General features: G+C 42.9%; 1 protein-coding gene across 1 annotated transcript; it reads right to left on the bottom strand.

The window, feature by feature from the left end:
• Nucleotides 1–1,784: 1,784 nt before the first annotated feature.
• Nucleotides 1,785–15,495, bottom strand: LOC147021900 (uncharacterized). Its single transcript, XM_085892322.1, has 3 exons — nt 15,168–15,495; nt 5,809–5,893; nt 1,785–4,136 (listed from the first exon to the last, which is right to left on the bottom strand). The coding sequence occupies exon 3, from the start codon at nt 4,128–4,130 to the stop codon at nt 2,613–2,615; it is 1,518 nt and encodes a 505-aa protein (XP_085748448.1). The 5' UTR covers nt 4,131–4,136; nt 5,809–5,893; nt 15,168–15,495; the 3' UTR covers nt 1,785–2,612.
• Nucleotides 15,496–15,875: the final 380 nt, after the last annotated feature.

Raw genomic sequence — 15,875 nt, 5'->3', positions numbered from 1 at the left:
TAAATTATAATCAATTCATTTTTCCGTGGGCCTGGTAAAAAAAAAACCACCGGTCTGTGTTAAATAAAGGGAACTCTGTAAAAATTACTTTGGACAAGTTTAATCGGTTCAGAACCTTTTAAAATATTTTTCTGGTGTCGATAATGCTTCGGCCGTTCGGCTCCGACAAATTACCGCATTGTTCCGCAATGTAACAAATTAAAAGTTCCACTGCTCTAATAAAAACCTCAATTAATATTATTTTTTATATTATATATTTGTTATGTCCTCTTTTAACGAGTTGGGCCGAACCAAAGGCAAAAGGAAAACAAATGTCAGTTATTGTTCGCCGAAAAATGTGGTTTTGTCATAAAAAAATATTAACCCTTTGGCTGCCGACAAACTGCCGCTTGTAACAATGAAGCCTTCATTGTGGTAGTTTGTCACTTGGGGAGTTGTTCAAGTTTCTCGGTGCACAATTGTTTTCTTTTGGTAAAATGGTTATCAAAAGAGATGAAAATAAATTTATATTATTAAGAATAATATTAATTGAGGCTTTTTAAGGGCAGTGGAACTTAAAATTTGTTACAAGCTGCTTCAAACACTGGTGTACTAAATTGTTTTTATTTTCTAAAATAAGGGTGATGTCCAATGCTGTGATGTCCACATACAATTTGTGTGGAAAGAATGAGAAGAGACCTTTCCAGAACCTGGATTTTTATAAAGTTGTCAGAGGTAATGAATTCTGCTAAATGACAGTTTATAATGTGCATGACTTGAGTGTAATTGACATTGCAAGTCTTGTTTGATGATCATAAAGCCAAATATATATGAAGTGGAAATTCTTATTATTTTTCAGACGGTACCATGGCCAGTCAGCCAACAACAAAAGAGGCGGCTGTGGACACTGCCATATCACAACATTTGAAATATGCCCCTGATCGGTGTTGATGTGCGGGCAGGAACAAGCCCTCATCTATCTATAATTCCAGGTGTGTGTGTGTGTGTGTGTGTGTGTGTGTGTGTGTGTGTGTGTGTGTGTGTGTGTGTGTGTGTGCTGTTTCTCGACAACCACTGGTCTGATCTAATTGAAACTTGCCAGCTATATTGCTGGGGACCTGAGTGTGTGCCTTTTCAAGGTTTGATATTAATTTGACAAGTGCTTCCCAAGTTATGGCCATTTATTTACCAAACCAACTGCATTGGCGTGGCCAATGGGGAGGAGATCCTCAGCCGCGTTCCCTATTACGGGTTACAACGTACGGACTTCCGAATAGTGATGACTTACAGTATTCTCATAATTTCTCGATTTCTTATGCGCATTTATAGATAAACACAATGCCCCAATCCAGTCGTCATTTACGAGAGCGAAGGAATGGCCTGTGTGTTTTGTTTGAAAGTTGTTTTTTTTTTGCACATACAGGCACGCACATACGGACACGTACTCGTGTAATAATAATGAGTAACAGCAACACGCTGTGCCAGCCATCCACGTCCTTGATTATTAAGAATTTGCAGTTCAGTTAATTGTAATGTTGCATGTTGGAAACCCAGCCTAAGTTTGCATTGTGAAAATATTTACATGTACTTTTATGCAGAATGAAGTTATTTTATTTTCTTGTGAAATTAAGATTGAAAACACCCAACAACTTAATTTTTTGTGCTTTGGAATTATTTATGTGAGATGCATTCAAAATTGTGTTTTCATACTTAATGATGTTAGATTTATATTTTTTCTTTGTATGAATACATATATATATATATATATATATATATATATATATATATATATATAGTTGGTCTCATTGATTTGCCTGATTGTAATTCAGTTTTATATAATTTTATGCACTGTTCATATCATGTCAAGTATCATCTGTTTAAGTCTTTATGCATCTCATTCTATTGATGCCCGCTGTGGGACATAACAAGTAAAAATATTTCTAAATTATATATATTCTGGAGAAATTCTATCAGAAAGGTGTTTGACTTCCCAAGTGGGACCCATATTGCACTCTTTTACCAGTCATTGCTGAATTTCTACCTATTGAATGTCGTATAGCAAAATTTATATGTGGTTCTTCGTCTTCTCATAATTCTTACTTGAGGTTGCTTAATTATGAATCTTGTAACAATGGGTAGTATGTCATCAGTAGCTAAAACTTTTAATTACATTTTATATAAATGTAAGTTATCGGTCAATACCTTTTATGCTCCTAATTCCCATTTAATGTATGCAAGCATATAATTACACTGAACAACAAAAATTTTTTACTGGAGATGTGTAAAGTGATTTAGACTAATTTGGGTACGCTGATTTCAAAAATCATAACCGTTTTGCTGTATCACGTCAGGATTTTCAGGAACAGAAATATTCCCATTGCCTAGAAGTCAGGATTTCAATGAAATTTACAAAAATTCATTTATTCATTTATTTCATCATGAATGCTTCAAAATTATAGAAATTACAGAAAAACTCCACTAGAATGTAATTAAAAATGCTTTAGGCATTTGGCTTTGCGTTTGTGCTGCTCTGTGTCAGTTTCACGATGCAGGAACCAGCAGAAATCGCCCATCATGTTCGGGTTGTGCCGCCCTTGGTAACGCGTCTCTATGAGTGAAATCTCTTGGTGGAATCACTCGCCGTGCTCGTCCGAGACTGCTCCCAAGTTGTCAGGGAAGAAGTTCAGGTGCTGGTGTAGGAAATGGATTTTCAGGGACATCCTGGAGCCAAGTTTCCTGAAGGACTCCAGCAGCTGTTGCACTATTTCTTCATAGTTGTCCGCGCGCTCGTTCCCCAAGAAGTTGTCCGTCACAGCTTTGAAGCTCCTCCACGCTGCCAGCTCTTTGGGGTTTAGAGTTGTCGGAAAAGTTTCGTCCATCATAATCTGTCGGATTTGCGGTCCAACAAAGACACCAGCCTTGATCTTGGCCTCCGACAAGGTGTTGCCAAACTTTTCCTTGAGGTATAAAAACCCACGCCCATTCAGATCCATTGCCTGTACAAAACTTTTCATCAAGCCGAGCTTTATGTGGAGTGGTGGAAGGAAAACCTTGGCTGGGTCGACAAGGGCGACATGCTTCACGTTGTGTCGACCAGGTACATGCTCTTTTCGCTCTTCCCAATCTTTCTTCGTCCAGTGATTCTTGTCGTCTCTGCTATCCCAGAGACAAAGGAAGCACATGTATTTCGTGTAGCCTGACTGCAGCCCTAACAACAGCGCCACCACTTTCAAGTCTCCGCAGATGTGCCAGTTGAAGTCATTGTACTTGATGGAATCAAGCAGCTGCCGCATAGTCTCATAGGTCTCTGTCATGCCGAACGCGTGAGCCAGTGGGACTGATGGTTTCTCGTTGCCATTGTGGAGCAAAACAGCCTTCAAGCTGTTCTTCCCCGAGTCGATGAAGAGGCGCCAGTCTGCAGGATCGTGATCACACCCAAGTTCTTTCAACAGACCGTTGATGTCACTGCAGAATGTCATCGTGTCTTCCATCTCAAAGAACTCAGCCATGTCTCTGTGACGTGCTCTGAACAAGGATATCTTGGTGTTAGGTTCAAGAAGATTCCACTGCTGCAGCCTTGATCCAAGCAGCTCTGCCTTCGCCTTTGACAGTGAGAGATCTCTTACAAGATCATTTAAGTCTCCCTGGTTCAGAAGGTGTGATTCTTGAGTGTCGGGTTCAAAAGGTTCATCATCACCATCCTCTTCACCACTGCTTACAGCTATGTTCTGATCAGCTGGAGGTGTTGGAACGGGGTTCTCGTCATCATGAGGCACAGGTTTACGAGCAGAGACGCAGTCAGCGTACTTGATGTGACCTTTATTCTTCTTGTTGAAGCCGGCGATGCTTGTGCAGCAGAAATAACAATCATCATGATGATTCTGCGGCTCACGCCATATCATGGGCACTGCAAATGGCATGCTCGCGCGCTTGCCCACCAACCACTGAGTCAAGGTTGTGTGACAGCTTGTGCAGCAGATGTGTGGTGCCCAGCTGTGTTCTTGGTCCCCCACCTTACACCCGAAGTAGTGAAAGTAGGCGGCCTTCATTTTCACTGCTGTAGATATACTTCGCTGTTGATCTTTTTTGGTATACCGACCACAGACATAACAGAAGTTGTCAGGATGATTGGTACAGGAACGCCTACTCATCTTTATCTGAAAGAAAGAAATATAACACAAGTTAACAACAATTGTACGAAATAGACATGTTAAAGACATATGTAAATTTCATTGAAATCCTGACTTCTAGGCAATGGGAATATTTCTGTTCCTGAAAATCCTGACGTGATACAGCGAAACGGTTATGATTTTTGAAATCAGCATACGCAAATTAGTCTTAATCACTTTACACATCTGCAGTAAAAAATTTTTTTGAAATTTGTTGTTCAGTGTTATCAGCAGTTTTACTGACACTGCATGAAGATGTTTGAGTCCCCCGGACTCTGTATAGAATTGATTGATGAATTTTGTGTGGACAGTGGCGTGAAAACGGAAAGCAGGGGGGGGGGGGAAACACCTCAATGGATAGGTTATGAGCTGTAGTTGTGCACCTTGACACTGGTTTTTTACAGACATGAAGATGCGAGGAAAAAACGGTATTTTTAATCGCGCTAATATATTATATTGCGAGACGCCAACCATGATGATGCTCCTAAACATCTACTCATCTAGCGGCAGCACCTACCGCTGTGTATCTATTCATGGCGCCACCTGGTGGTCCTCGGGCACTCATATGTTCAAAAGAACATACCCTCTATTATTGTACTTAAAGGTGCCTTTGTGCAGTCAATTGTATTTGAGAGAGAAGAAGCTCCAAAGTTCCTCTCTGGAGCAGAACTTTCTGAATTTGAGTTGTTAACTGTGCTTTGCACAAAGTGAATTTGTCAAAAAGGTATTTACGACTTTTACCCATGTGGTATTTCTTTTTATTCCCAATTTTTAGTATATGTTTCTCAATTGCAATGGTATCTACTTTTATTTATTGTACGTTTGTATTGAGTGTGCTTTTTTGGTCCCAATAAAGATGATATTATTGTTAATACTGCTTGTATATGTTTACCGCAATCATTCTCTGCATGATACGTGATAATAAATGATTATGAATTACAGTTGTTTTCAAGTTGTGGTCATTATGTGTTACTGTGCAATGTAATGATGTTGCAATACAACTTCAATGTTCTGATAATGGCACCGGTAGAACAGCGGTGCTCCGCTGGCCCCAGACCTATGGATCGAGGGCTCCATCAAGCTGGAAGCTGAAGGGTGTCATGTACTGCAATGTTCGTTTCTTTGGCGTGCAAAGAAAAGAGTAAAAACAAAAACTCCATTTTATGAACGTTGTGATAAAGTTGAAAACTAACGTCATGCTTCAATGTTGTGACAACGTTGAAATCTGACGTCATGGGTGTTGCAAATACAACTTCCCACTGACCCAATTCTGACGTCAGGTATAACCAGAACACGACGCTGCAACGACGTCAGATTTCAACATTGTGACATCATTGAAATCTGACGTTGTGACAACATTGAAATCTGACGTTGTGACAACGTTGAAATCTGACGTTGTCACAACGTTGAAATCTGACGTCATGGGTGTTGCAAATACAACTTCCCACTGACCCAATTCTGACGTCAGGATAAAACTGGCAAACGACGTTGCAACAACGTTGTGTGCCTGCTGGGTAAGGATGGACTCCTCCCAGGGAGCGGTCTATTTGTACCACGGAGCTGGAGCATCTGCTGGCCTGAATCAAAAGATGCTTGATTGTGATTTAATAAAGCATTGTTTCTTAAAGTAACAAGAGGAGGGAAATGTCGGGAATCGTACCTTTTTCGATTAGCTTTGCCTTTTTAGAAGCCATTATATGTTTTTTGCAGGCTTGGTGATAAAATATACTCTTGGCTGGCTGCTTCTGAAAAAGGACAATGAGAACAGTGGATGCAAAAACATTATTATTGTACTTGAGTAATTCAAAAGAGCATTGTGAGAACAGGAACCGTTACGTGATCTTATCTCGACTGTGTTTCACCATTCTTTTAATGAAATAAGCCAACTGCTTGCAGCTGGTGAGGTTGAAAGGACAAATTGTGAGATAAACATTTGTCCAAAGATAAAACCGAGCACATAAGGGGGTTATATAGCTGTCTCAAACTGGTGTCTGTGACGGCGCCCTCCGAGCATCTTTAAGATTATTGATGTTCTTGGTACCTGCACTCCGTGCGCACATACCTTGCTGAATAATTAAACAGCTTTCTCTCAAGTATATCGATGTCTTCATACTTTAATTGAAGGGTGATTGACGGTTACGACATGATCATCAATTAGAAGCAATTTAATTGTTTATCTGCAAAAGAAAATGCACTTGTTCATTGCTGACAAAATACAATCCTTGCTTTATGAACAAAATTTTCTTTTTTTTACCTTTTCCTTTCAAAAACGTTTGAAAGATACATTGCAAACTTTGAGGACAGCAGGGGCGTTCCATGTCAAGTGTACACATTTTTCAGCGTAATTTTGACACATCATCTCAGATTTCACTCTTTTTTTTGTGCAAGTGTTTGTATGCATGGTAAAAACATTATTTGTCAATTTTCAGACCTGGTGGCCCATCGGGGCCCATTTTAGCCCCCCCCCCAAAAAAAATTTGGCACCCCTGATTGACCCACAATCTTCTAGTAGCCATATCACAGGTTGTCGTGGTCCGATTTGAATGATCTTAGTATCAAAATGCTCGGAAAAGCGAGATCTTTTGAATTGCGTAAAGTAGAATCACTCCGAAACAGTAATTAAAAAAGTTATAGTTTGGGGCACCCTTTGACCTTGGGCCCCCGCCCCCCCCCCAGCCAAACCGATGATCCCGATTTTTTCGTGTGAGAATACCCCTTCATATACTCCAACACCTCCGCATAATTTAAAATGGGATCTAAATGGGGTTCAAGTGTGATGATGGTTTTATTGTTCGGGGTCCACATATCACCAATTCTTGATTCAACATTGGGCGACGTTTGCCATCATCGTTCCAATGACGTCACCTGCCTGCAGGCGACTTTATGTCTGAAATTGACAATCATCATCTCTGGCCTATTATATATATATATATATATATATATATATATATATATATATATATATATATATATATATATATATATGTATCACATCATTTGCGAAAAATTATTCTGCCTCTTGTGTCTATTGATTTTTAAGTGTACATTTTTTGTATAACCATCATCGAATTAAGTTATAAATGGGATAATCTCAGTTTTTGCATATTTTGCAGTCAGCATGGCGACTGAAGATCGAAAGGAGTTCCGAAAATACTGTTGCGATCCGTTCAGCTTCCATAAAACGAAACAACGAAAAGATCTTCGCAATGTGTCAAATGATCTGTTGATGAAATTTTCTTCAAAGGTGAAAAAAGATGACAGACTTTGTACTTCGTGCAGAAAAAAAAAAACTCTCAGTTGTCACCAGAGCGTATTGAAGAATCATCTTCGACAAGTTGAAATTATCATCAGAAGGTACGATCGAAGGCATTGCAGGATCTATTTATCAAAGGCATTGCAGGATCTATTTATCGAAGGCATTGCAGGATCTATTTATCAAAGGCATTGCAGGATCTATTTATCGAAGGCATTGCAGGATCTATTTCGACAGATGAGGACGAGGAGGTTTTTGAGCGAGAAGCAGAAGTTGACCTATTAAACCAGTCGTTATCGATGATAGGCGAAAGCCCATTCGACAAACGAAAGGCGGAAAGCAACCCAGGGTACGTTCCTGAAAAGCGAGGCAAAGTGGAAGATTCTGTGCGAAAGCAATTAGAACTAGTTGCTGGACCAAGCACTGCGGAGAAAACACAAAATACAGCGTCAAAATGTGATGAAAAGTGCATGGCAGAGGTGATCAAAAGCCTGAAAGAAAAATACGTTGTTTCGAGCCGTTCAGAGCAAATACGTATACTGACAATATTTGCTGGGAATATGAGCATCGGAGGGATGATGAGTGAATTCAGTTGCTCCCAAAGAATGGCTGTGCAAGCCAAAAATTTAGAGAAAGAAAATCGTATGCTATCGTCTCCAAATCCCAAACAGGGTAAAATATTGCCTGACAAAGTGAAATCCGCTGTAACCGAATTTTACCGAAGTGATGAAATCAGCCGAATAATGCCAGGAAAAAAGGATTGTGTGGTGGTCAGGAATGAACTTGGAAAAGACAAAATTCAAAAGTGCCTGGTACTAAACAATCTCAAGGAACCGTTTCAGAAATTCAAAGAGAAGAACCCTGGCTTGAAAGATGGATTCGCGAAGTTCGCCATGCTTCGTCCTTCGGAGTGTGTCCTGGCCGGTTCGGGCGGTACACACAGTGTATGTGTATGTACGATACATCAAAATGTGAAACTCATGATTTTTGGTTCCGAAATTCCACAGATAGCCGAACTTCCGAGCTATCATCATGTGATAGCACGCACAGTTTGTAACCCAGCACAACCGGCATGGTATTTCAGAACTTGTGAAAGTTGCCCATCAATTGACGACTTCAAAACCGAGCTACTGAGTGCTTATGAAATCGAGGATATTGATGAAATTCAGTTTAAATGGGGGAAATCCACCGCCAGATTTGAAATGAGCTCCATGGTCCTGCCTTTGGAGGAATTCTGTTGGCTTAGTGGTTAGGGTGGTGGCTTGGGATCCTCGGGTCCAGAATTCAAGCCTCGTTGGCCGCTAAATTAATACACCAGGGGGTTGATTCAGCCTGTCATCCTTCTGAGGTCGGCGAAATGAGTACCAGTGTGTACTGGAGGAGGGGCACTGTATCAGCGACACAGTCGCGCTTCCAAGAAATGATAGCTACCCTGGCAGCTCAGCTGCCATACGCAAGAAGAAGAAGAAGAAGATTCTACCCATCACCCTTCATCAGAGCCAAAGAGAATTTTGTTCTGATGAAAGATAAACCCTGTAAAATAAACATCTTGTGTTATTTTACTGTAGATTTAATTCTTGTGTTTTTCGTCTCGTGCTCCCAGCGCAGATGGCTACTTTGTGCAGGAATTAATATCTAGTACTACACAATAATAGAAACAGTTGGAAGTGAAAAATCCGGAAGAAGAACCAATAACTTTGCAAAATAGCTTACTATTTGTGTTGGGACTTACAAATAGGAGAAACAACAACTGAGAGTGAAACCAGGAAGAACAGGGGGTATGATAACTAAAGTGGCATTCGATAGAGTGCATACCTTCGCTCGGCTGAACAGTTTAGGTTTTGTATCCCACTGATAGGCTGTATCTGCATCCAGACCTCAACCAAAATCTAATCAGCTTGTTCATGTCCCCTAACCAACTCATCCACCTAGTTTTGTCATAACTCCTCCACAACTTTTTTAGATATCATACGATAATATTGCTTTTGGCCCCATCTATCCGCGGTGAAGAACCACTTCAAAAATTAAAACATTCTCGTATCTGGATCCTGATCTCATTCAAAATCTAATCAATTTGTCCTTGTCAAATACTCAACATGTGCACTTCGTTTCGTCCGATTATGTCCATAACTTTTTGAGATGGCATGCTATATATCGATTTTTGACCCATCACTCAATGGTAAAGAATCACGAAAATAACTAGAAGGGCACTCGGTGGAGCGCATACCTCTGCCACGCAATGCCTGATTCCCGATAACATATTGGGCCCAATATATTTTTGAAATATCATGTGACATATAGTTTTTGGCATTATCTCTCCATGGTAAATAATCACTTTTAAAATTAAATAATTATCGTATCCACATCAGGATTCAGATTTTCACCAAAATCGAACCAATTCGTCATGGTCACACACCCAACCTGTCCTCCAAGTTTCATCCGAATCCGTCTCCAACTTTTTGCAATATCCTACACACAAACAAACAAAGAAACAAAGACATGAAAAAACCACTCATAGAGTGACAACTTGGTAAAACAGCACAAAGTAGAATAGCACTCGGTAAAGCGCATTAATCTGCCAGGTGGAACAGTTTACGTTTTGGATCCCACTGATGGGTTGGATCCAAACGAAAATCCAATCCGTTTGTTATTGTTACCTATTCAACTCATCCACCTTGTTTTCAGCTGAATTCTGCAAAACACAAAAACGCAAAAAAATCTGAAAACCCACTCCGTGGGAGTACCTCCTGTGCAGCTTCCCTTCGCAGGGCAGCTCACCGTATGACGGGATTGGGGCAAAGCCTTCGGGACCCCAATCTTTGATGAAAGGAGGGAAACCACGGGGTGACATCCCTGGGTCAGATTGCGGAAGAGTGTGTCAGAGTGGTGCTGAGGTGTCGTCCACCAGACGGCGGTCTCCTTGGGTTAACCTGAGGCGGTCCCTTCGGGTGGGTGCCTGGAATGTCCTATCCCTAAGAGAGGATAATCACCTGTCTCTGTTATCATCTGAGCTCAAGCGTTTGGACATCGGGATTGCAGCTCTCTCTGAGGTTTGGAGACGGGATTGCGGTGAGATAATGGTGGGTGGTTACACCTACTATTGGTCTGGTCGCTCTGATGGTTACCATACCCATGGAGTTGCTGTTGCTGTGTCCAATAAGCTGACTCCAATGATAATTGAGGTTACACTGGTCAACGAGCGTATTATGAGATTAAGGATTCGTCACTCCTTCGGTGTCATTTCCCTGGTCTCTGTTTATGCTCCGACTGAGGCGAGTGACTTCACCATGAATGACGCATTCTACGCCACGCTCGAGTCTGTGGTTGATCAGTGCCCCAGACGAGATACACTTCTCGTCTTGTGGGATTTCAATGCATCGACTGGAACTGATAGGGATCGTTATGAGACATGTGTTGGTCCCCAGGGGTCAGGAACTATGAACCAGAATAGCACTAAGTTCCTTGACTTTGCAAGAAGTCATGGACTTAGGGTGGCTGGTTCATGGTTTCAGCGCCGACAAGCTCATCGCTGGACTTGGTATTCCAACGCTGGTGGTGTGGCAAAGGAGATTGACCATGTCCTCGTTGACGGTCGCTGGAGGATGATCCAGAACTGAAGGGGCTACCGGAGTGCTCAGTTTCTCAATACTGACCACGGCTTGTTGTAGCAACTCAAAAGCTGCACCTTAAATCCTGGAATGGTGCCATCCCAGCCGAGGCTGGATGTTGGTAAGCTCAAGGATGAGAGAGTAGCTGAGGAGTTTGCGAACAGGCTGAGTGGACATTTGGGGTGTCTGGGTGCTTTGGGAGGTCCTGAAGAGTTATGGAGCGCCTTCAAGACCACCGTCCTTGATGTTGCCGGTGGATGTTTTGGAACTCACCGCAGGGCAAAGAAGAATTTGTCTCTCAAGGGACATTGGATACCATTGACCAGAGTCGCAGGGCCAGGCTGAATGGCAGAGCTGAGCTGTTCAGGGAGCTGAGGCGTAAAACTGTACGTGCACTGAGGGTGGACAAGGAGGCCTATGTGCGAGGAATCTGTGAGGGGGTAGAGCATCACCTGTGGACAGGTGATTCTCGTCCCGCTTACAGTGGAATTCGAGCATTGCGTTCATCCAAGCCCATCCCTCAGAGCACTGCAGTGCGAGCAGAGAGTGGTAGGCTCTTGACAGAGGAGTCTGAAGTGAAGGCCCGCTGGGCCAGTTACTTTGAGTGGTTGTACCAGGCTGATCCCTCAGCTATCGAGTTGGACGTCAAGGGTGTTATAATCCCTGTTGCTGACCCTCAAATCAACTGTGGTCCACCTTCGCTTGTGGAAACAAGGGCTGCGGTGAACCAGTTGAAACGGGGTAAAGCTCCAGGGATCTGTGGCATCCATGTTGAACTTCTCAAGGCTGGTGGAAATGCTGCACTCGTGTCGTTGCATGCAGTTTTGTGCTCTGCCTGGAACACAGGCATCATCCCAACTGATTGGAAGAGGGGCCTTGATGTCCCTCTCTGGAAAGGGAAGGGTGATCGCCAAGACTGGAACAACTACCGAGGGGTGACGCTGCTCTCAGTGCCGGGCAAGGTCTTTGCTCGGATAATTCTTGATAGGGTTTGCCACCATCTGCTTGAGCACCAGCGTCCAGAGCAGTCAGGCTTTACACCAAAGAGGTCAACGATTGACTGTATCCTTTCTCTTCGTGTCCTCACCGAATGCAGACGAGAGTTTCGGCAGGGGCTGCTTGTTGCCTATGTTGATCTCTGTAAAGTGTTCGATTCAGTGAATCGGGATGCCCTCTGGAGGATTCTTGGTCTTCGTGGGGTGCCACCAAAACTGATCGATCTGATGTCTGAACTCTACTCTGGTACTGAGAGTGCTGTGAAGTGTGGTGGTACCATCTCTGACTTATTTCCAGTTGTTACTGGAATTCGTCAGGGGTGTGTACTGGCCCCCACACTTTTCAGCACTTGTATGGACTGGATTTTAGGGAGGATGTCGGAGAGATCAAGCTGCGGTGCATCGTTTGGGAATGGCAAGATCTCGGACCTTGGTTTCGCAGATGATGCAGTCATCTTTGCGGAGAATTTAGATATCCTTTTGGGGGCCCTCGAGGTACTGAATGAGGACTCGGAGCTACTGGGATTACGGGTTTCTTGGGTTAAAACTAAGATCCAGGCTTTCAATGACATCTTGGATGCTGCTGTCCTGTCTGTGCCTGTTTGTGGTGAGGATGTTGAGGTCGTGGAGAGATTCACTTACCTTGGCAGTGATATTCATGTCTCTGCTGGCTGTGAGTCAGAGGTCAATAGATGTATGGGTCGGGCCTGTGAAGTCATGGATTCACTGTATCATGGGGTGTGGTGCTGCCGGTACCTGTGCGGGAAGACGAAAGTCTGAGTCTTCAGGTCCTTGGTGCTTCCAGTCTTGCTCTATGGATGCGAGACTTGGACTCTGACCAAGGATCTGAGACGGAGACTTAATTCTTTTGGTACCAGGTCTCTTCGGAGAATCCTTGGCTATCGCTGGTCAGATTTTGTGTCCAACGAGCGTTTGCTGAGAGAGACTCGGATGAGATTTATTACCTGCATGGTCAGTGAGCATAAGTTGTGGCTGTATCGACATGTGGCTCGTTTTGCTGATGCTGATACTGCTCACCAGATTCTCTCAGTGAGGGTGTCTCGTGAGTGGAGGAGGCCAATGGGCTGACCATGTGCCTTGTGGTTGCTGCAGGTTGACCAGCATCTCAAGGAGATGGGGATGGGCCTGGCATCTGCCTGGGGGAAGGCCAGACGGAGGGCCCTGGAGTACCGGCAGAAAGAGGACGCAGCGACGCGCTGTTCTGGCACATGCTCCCATACCTGACCTGACCTTGTTTTGTCACAACTCGTCCACAACTTTTTGAGATATAGTGATATATTTAATTTTTGGCCCTATTAATCAATTTCAGAAATGAGGCCTGTGTTGACCGTTTGACCTCAAAAATTAATTGGTAGTTGAATTCAGCGACCTGAAATATAAATTATCTTCAAATTTCACGTCAATTGGTTGACAATTGAGGATTTTATAAACTTGGCCTATGTTGACTTTTTGATCTACATTGAGCTTGAAATTAATCGATGGTTGAGTTCAGCGACCACAAATGCAAATGGTCTTCAAATTTCAAGTCAATTGGATGAAAATTGAGGATTTTAGAAAATTTGGCTGAATTTGTCCTTTTGCCGATGTTGATCTCAAAATTAATCAGTGATTGAATTCATCGACCGAATAGGCACATGGTCTTCAAATTTCAAGTCAATCGGATGAAAATTGACAATTTTAGAAAGAATTTTAAACTGGGCCTATTTTGAGTTGACCTTATGGCCTGATGACCTTACCAATAATTGGTGGTTGACTTCAATGACCTCTGGGTGTGCGATGCTGCTCGCCACGTCGCCACAGGGCGAATCCCCCTTACCTGTGGCTAATATTTTAAACCACCCATGAGCCACTGTGGCTAATCCATGTTATAGTGGGGTTTTTTTTTTTTTTTACCAGTATTAGACGAATTTTTGGTGATTTTAGCACAGAATTCAACCTTCGTTGAGACGGCCGCCATTTTGTATGTTTTGATTACGGGAATCACGCGTGGTTTCGTTCAAGCTTATATGTACTAAATTTAGTAGTTTTAAACTAGTTTCAAGTAAAAAAAAAAAAAAAAAAAAAAAAAAAAAAAAAAAAAAAAATCGACCGACATTACGCATGATTCCCATGATTCTCGTCTCAAAATTTTAATTTCATTTTTTTTTCCTGAATGATTTGGCGCCACTCTGCGCTACTCGGCGCTACATGCTTCGTTGGGTCAGTGGTTGCCAGGTGAGTTTTGACACAATCAATAGTAGTACCTGAAGTAGGACCAGTTTGTGGGTTTGATGGGTGAGATTGGTTGATGAGTGAGTTTGATGTGTGACATTGGTTGGAAGTGCGAGTTTGACTGGCACGAGGTTGGTCCATTGCTGGTCCACAACCACCCCCATCCCCCACTACCCCCATCTCCCACCCATTAAAGCCACAACGACCATACCCCCCACACACACACACACACACACACACACACACACACACACACACACACACACACACACACACACACACACACACACACACACCATCACTACCACCAACACCACCATCCCTCAAATCACCACTTCCCCTGATGGTTGTTCATTCAACCAATCTCACACGTCAAACTCACTCATCCAACCAATCTGAACAATCCAACTCACTCATCCAACCAACCTCACCCATAAAACTCACACATCCACCTTAAAATTAACTTATTATTTCATATTGCTAAAAAAAACATTTGAATAAAATATGTGGCTATTTCGTTTCTCCTGTGGCTAATCATTCTAAACCTGGATAAGCCACAGTGGCGAATTCCTTTTGAAAGCCAGAGCACACCCAGGACCTGATATGCAAATCCTGTTCAAGTTTCAAATCAATTGAATGAAATTTGAGGATTTTAGAAAATTTGGCTCAAATTGGCCTATTGGCCAATGTAGACCTTTTCGGTTGACCGAATTTTAGGAGACTTCAAAATTTCAGAACGAATATGGGGGGGGGGGGGAAGGTGAATGGGACAAGCAGTTCAGAACAAACCAAGCAAGAAAAAAAGACACAAAGAGGGAGGATGGAATATGTAAACTTGTGTACAGGGTTGAGAAATAAATAAAACCTAACCAACATAAGGCACCACAGATCACACTTGTGCTACAATATAATAATGCAGGTGAGGACTTACCTTTGCGGATGCTGGATTGCAGTGTGATGGTGTAGCTCAGGAACACTTTCCACATTTCAGAGAGCTGCCATTCTTAGGCAAAGCCAAAACAAGGCCAGCGAAGAAATGAGCCAATGATGAATTGCGCAGATGATGAAGTCATCCTGCGAAGAAATGAGCCAGAAAGGAAGTGAGCCAACAAAGTAAGCCAGTGATAAAAAAAAAACGCAACCAAAGACGAGACAAAATAGAGAAAGCAGAAAGCGACCTTCTTTGTCCCCAAAATGTTCCACTCCATTGGGACATGCGGCCAGCACCAGCCCTCATGACTCTCTCTCTCTCTCTCAAGGTGCTTCTTCCTCCTACTCTTCAGGGACTTCTTCTTCACCCTTGAGCCAACGATCACACCAGAATCTTTGGTGTGCCCTTTCTCTCAGCCCCTCTCTGTCTTTCTCGGCAGAGTCCTCCAAGCTGTCCCGCCCTCGGGGTGGCCCCAATAAAACCAATCGTCTTTCCCTGCTTCCAGGCCCTACAGTGCATTACGCCACCATAGCTTACACACATCAGATTGAGAGACCGTGATCAGCCTGAGAGACCGTGGTCAGCCTGAGAGACCGTGATCAGCCTTTTTGGAACGTGTGATGCATGTGCCTTTTTAATCGCAAGTCCTCACCTGGCCCCGCTTGAAAAGAAGAGGTGTATGCATACAATATTACCCTGACTATCCTG

Source organism: Eptatretus burgeri, chromosome 8 (assembly GCF_056783735.1).
Source record: "Eptatretus burgeri isolate ZD-2024b chromosome 8, Ebu_testis_v1, whole genome shotgun sequence".
Lineage (NCBI taxonomy): Eukaryota > Metazoa > Chordata > Myxini > Myxiniformes > Myxinidae > Eptatretus > Eptatretus burgeri.
The sequence above is the reverse complement of the archived record's forward strand: the minus strand, read 5'-3'. Positions and strand labels throughout refer to the sequence as shown.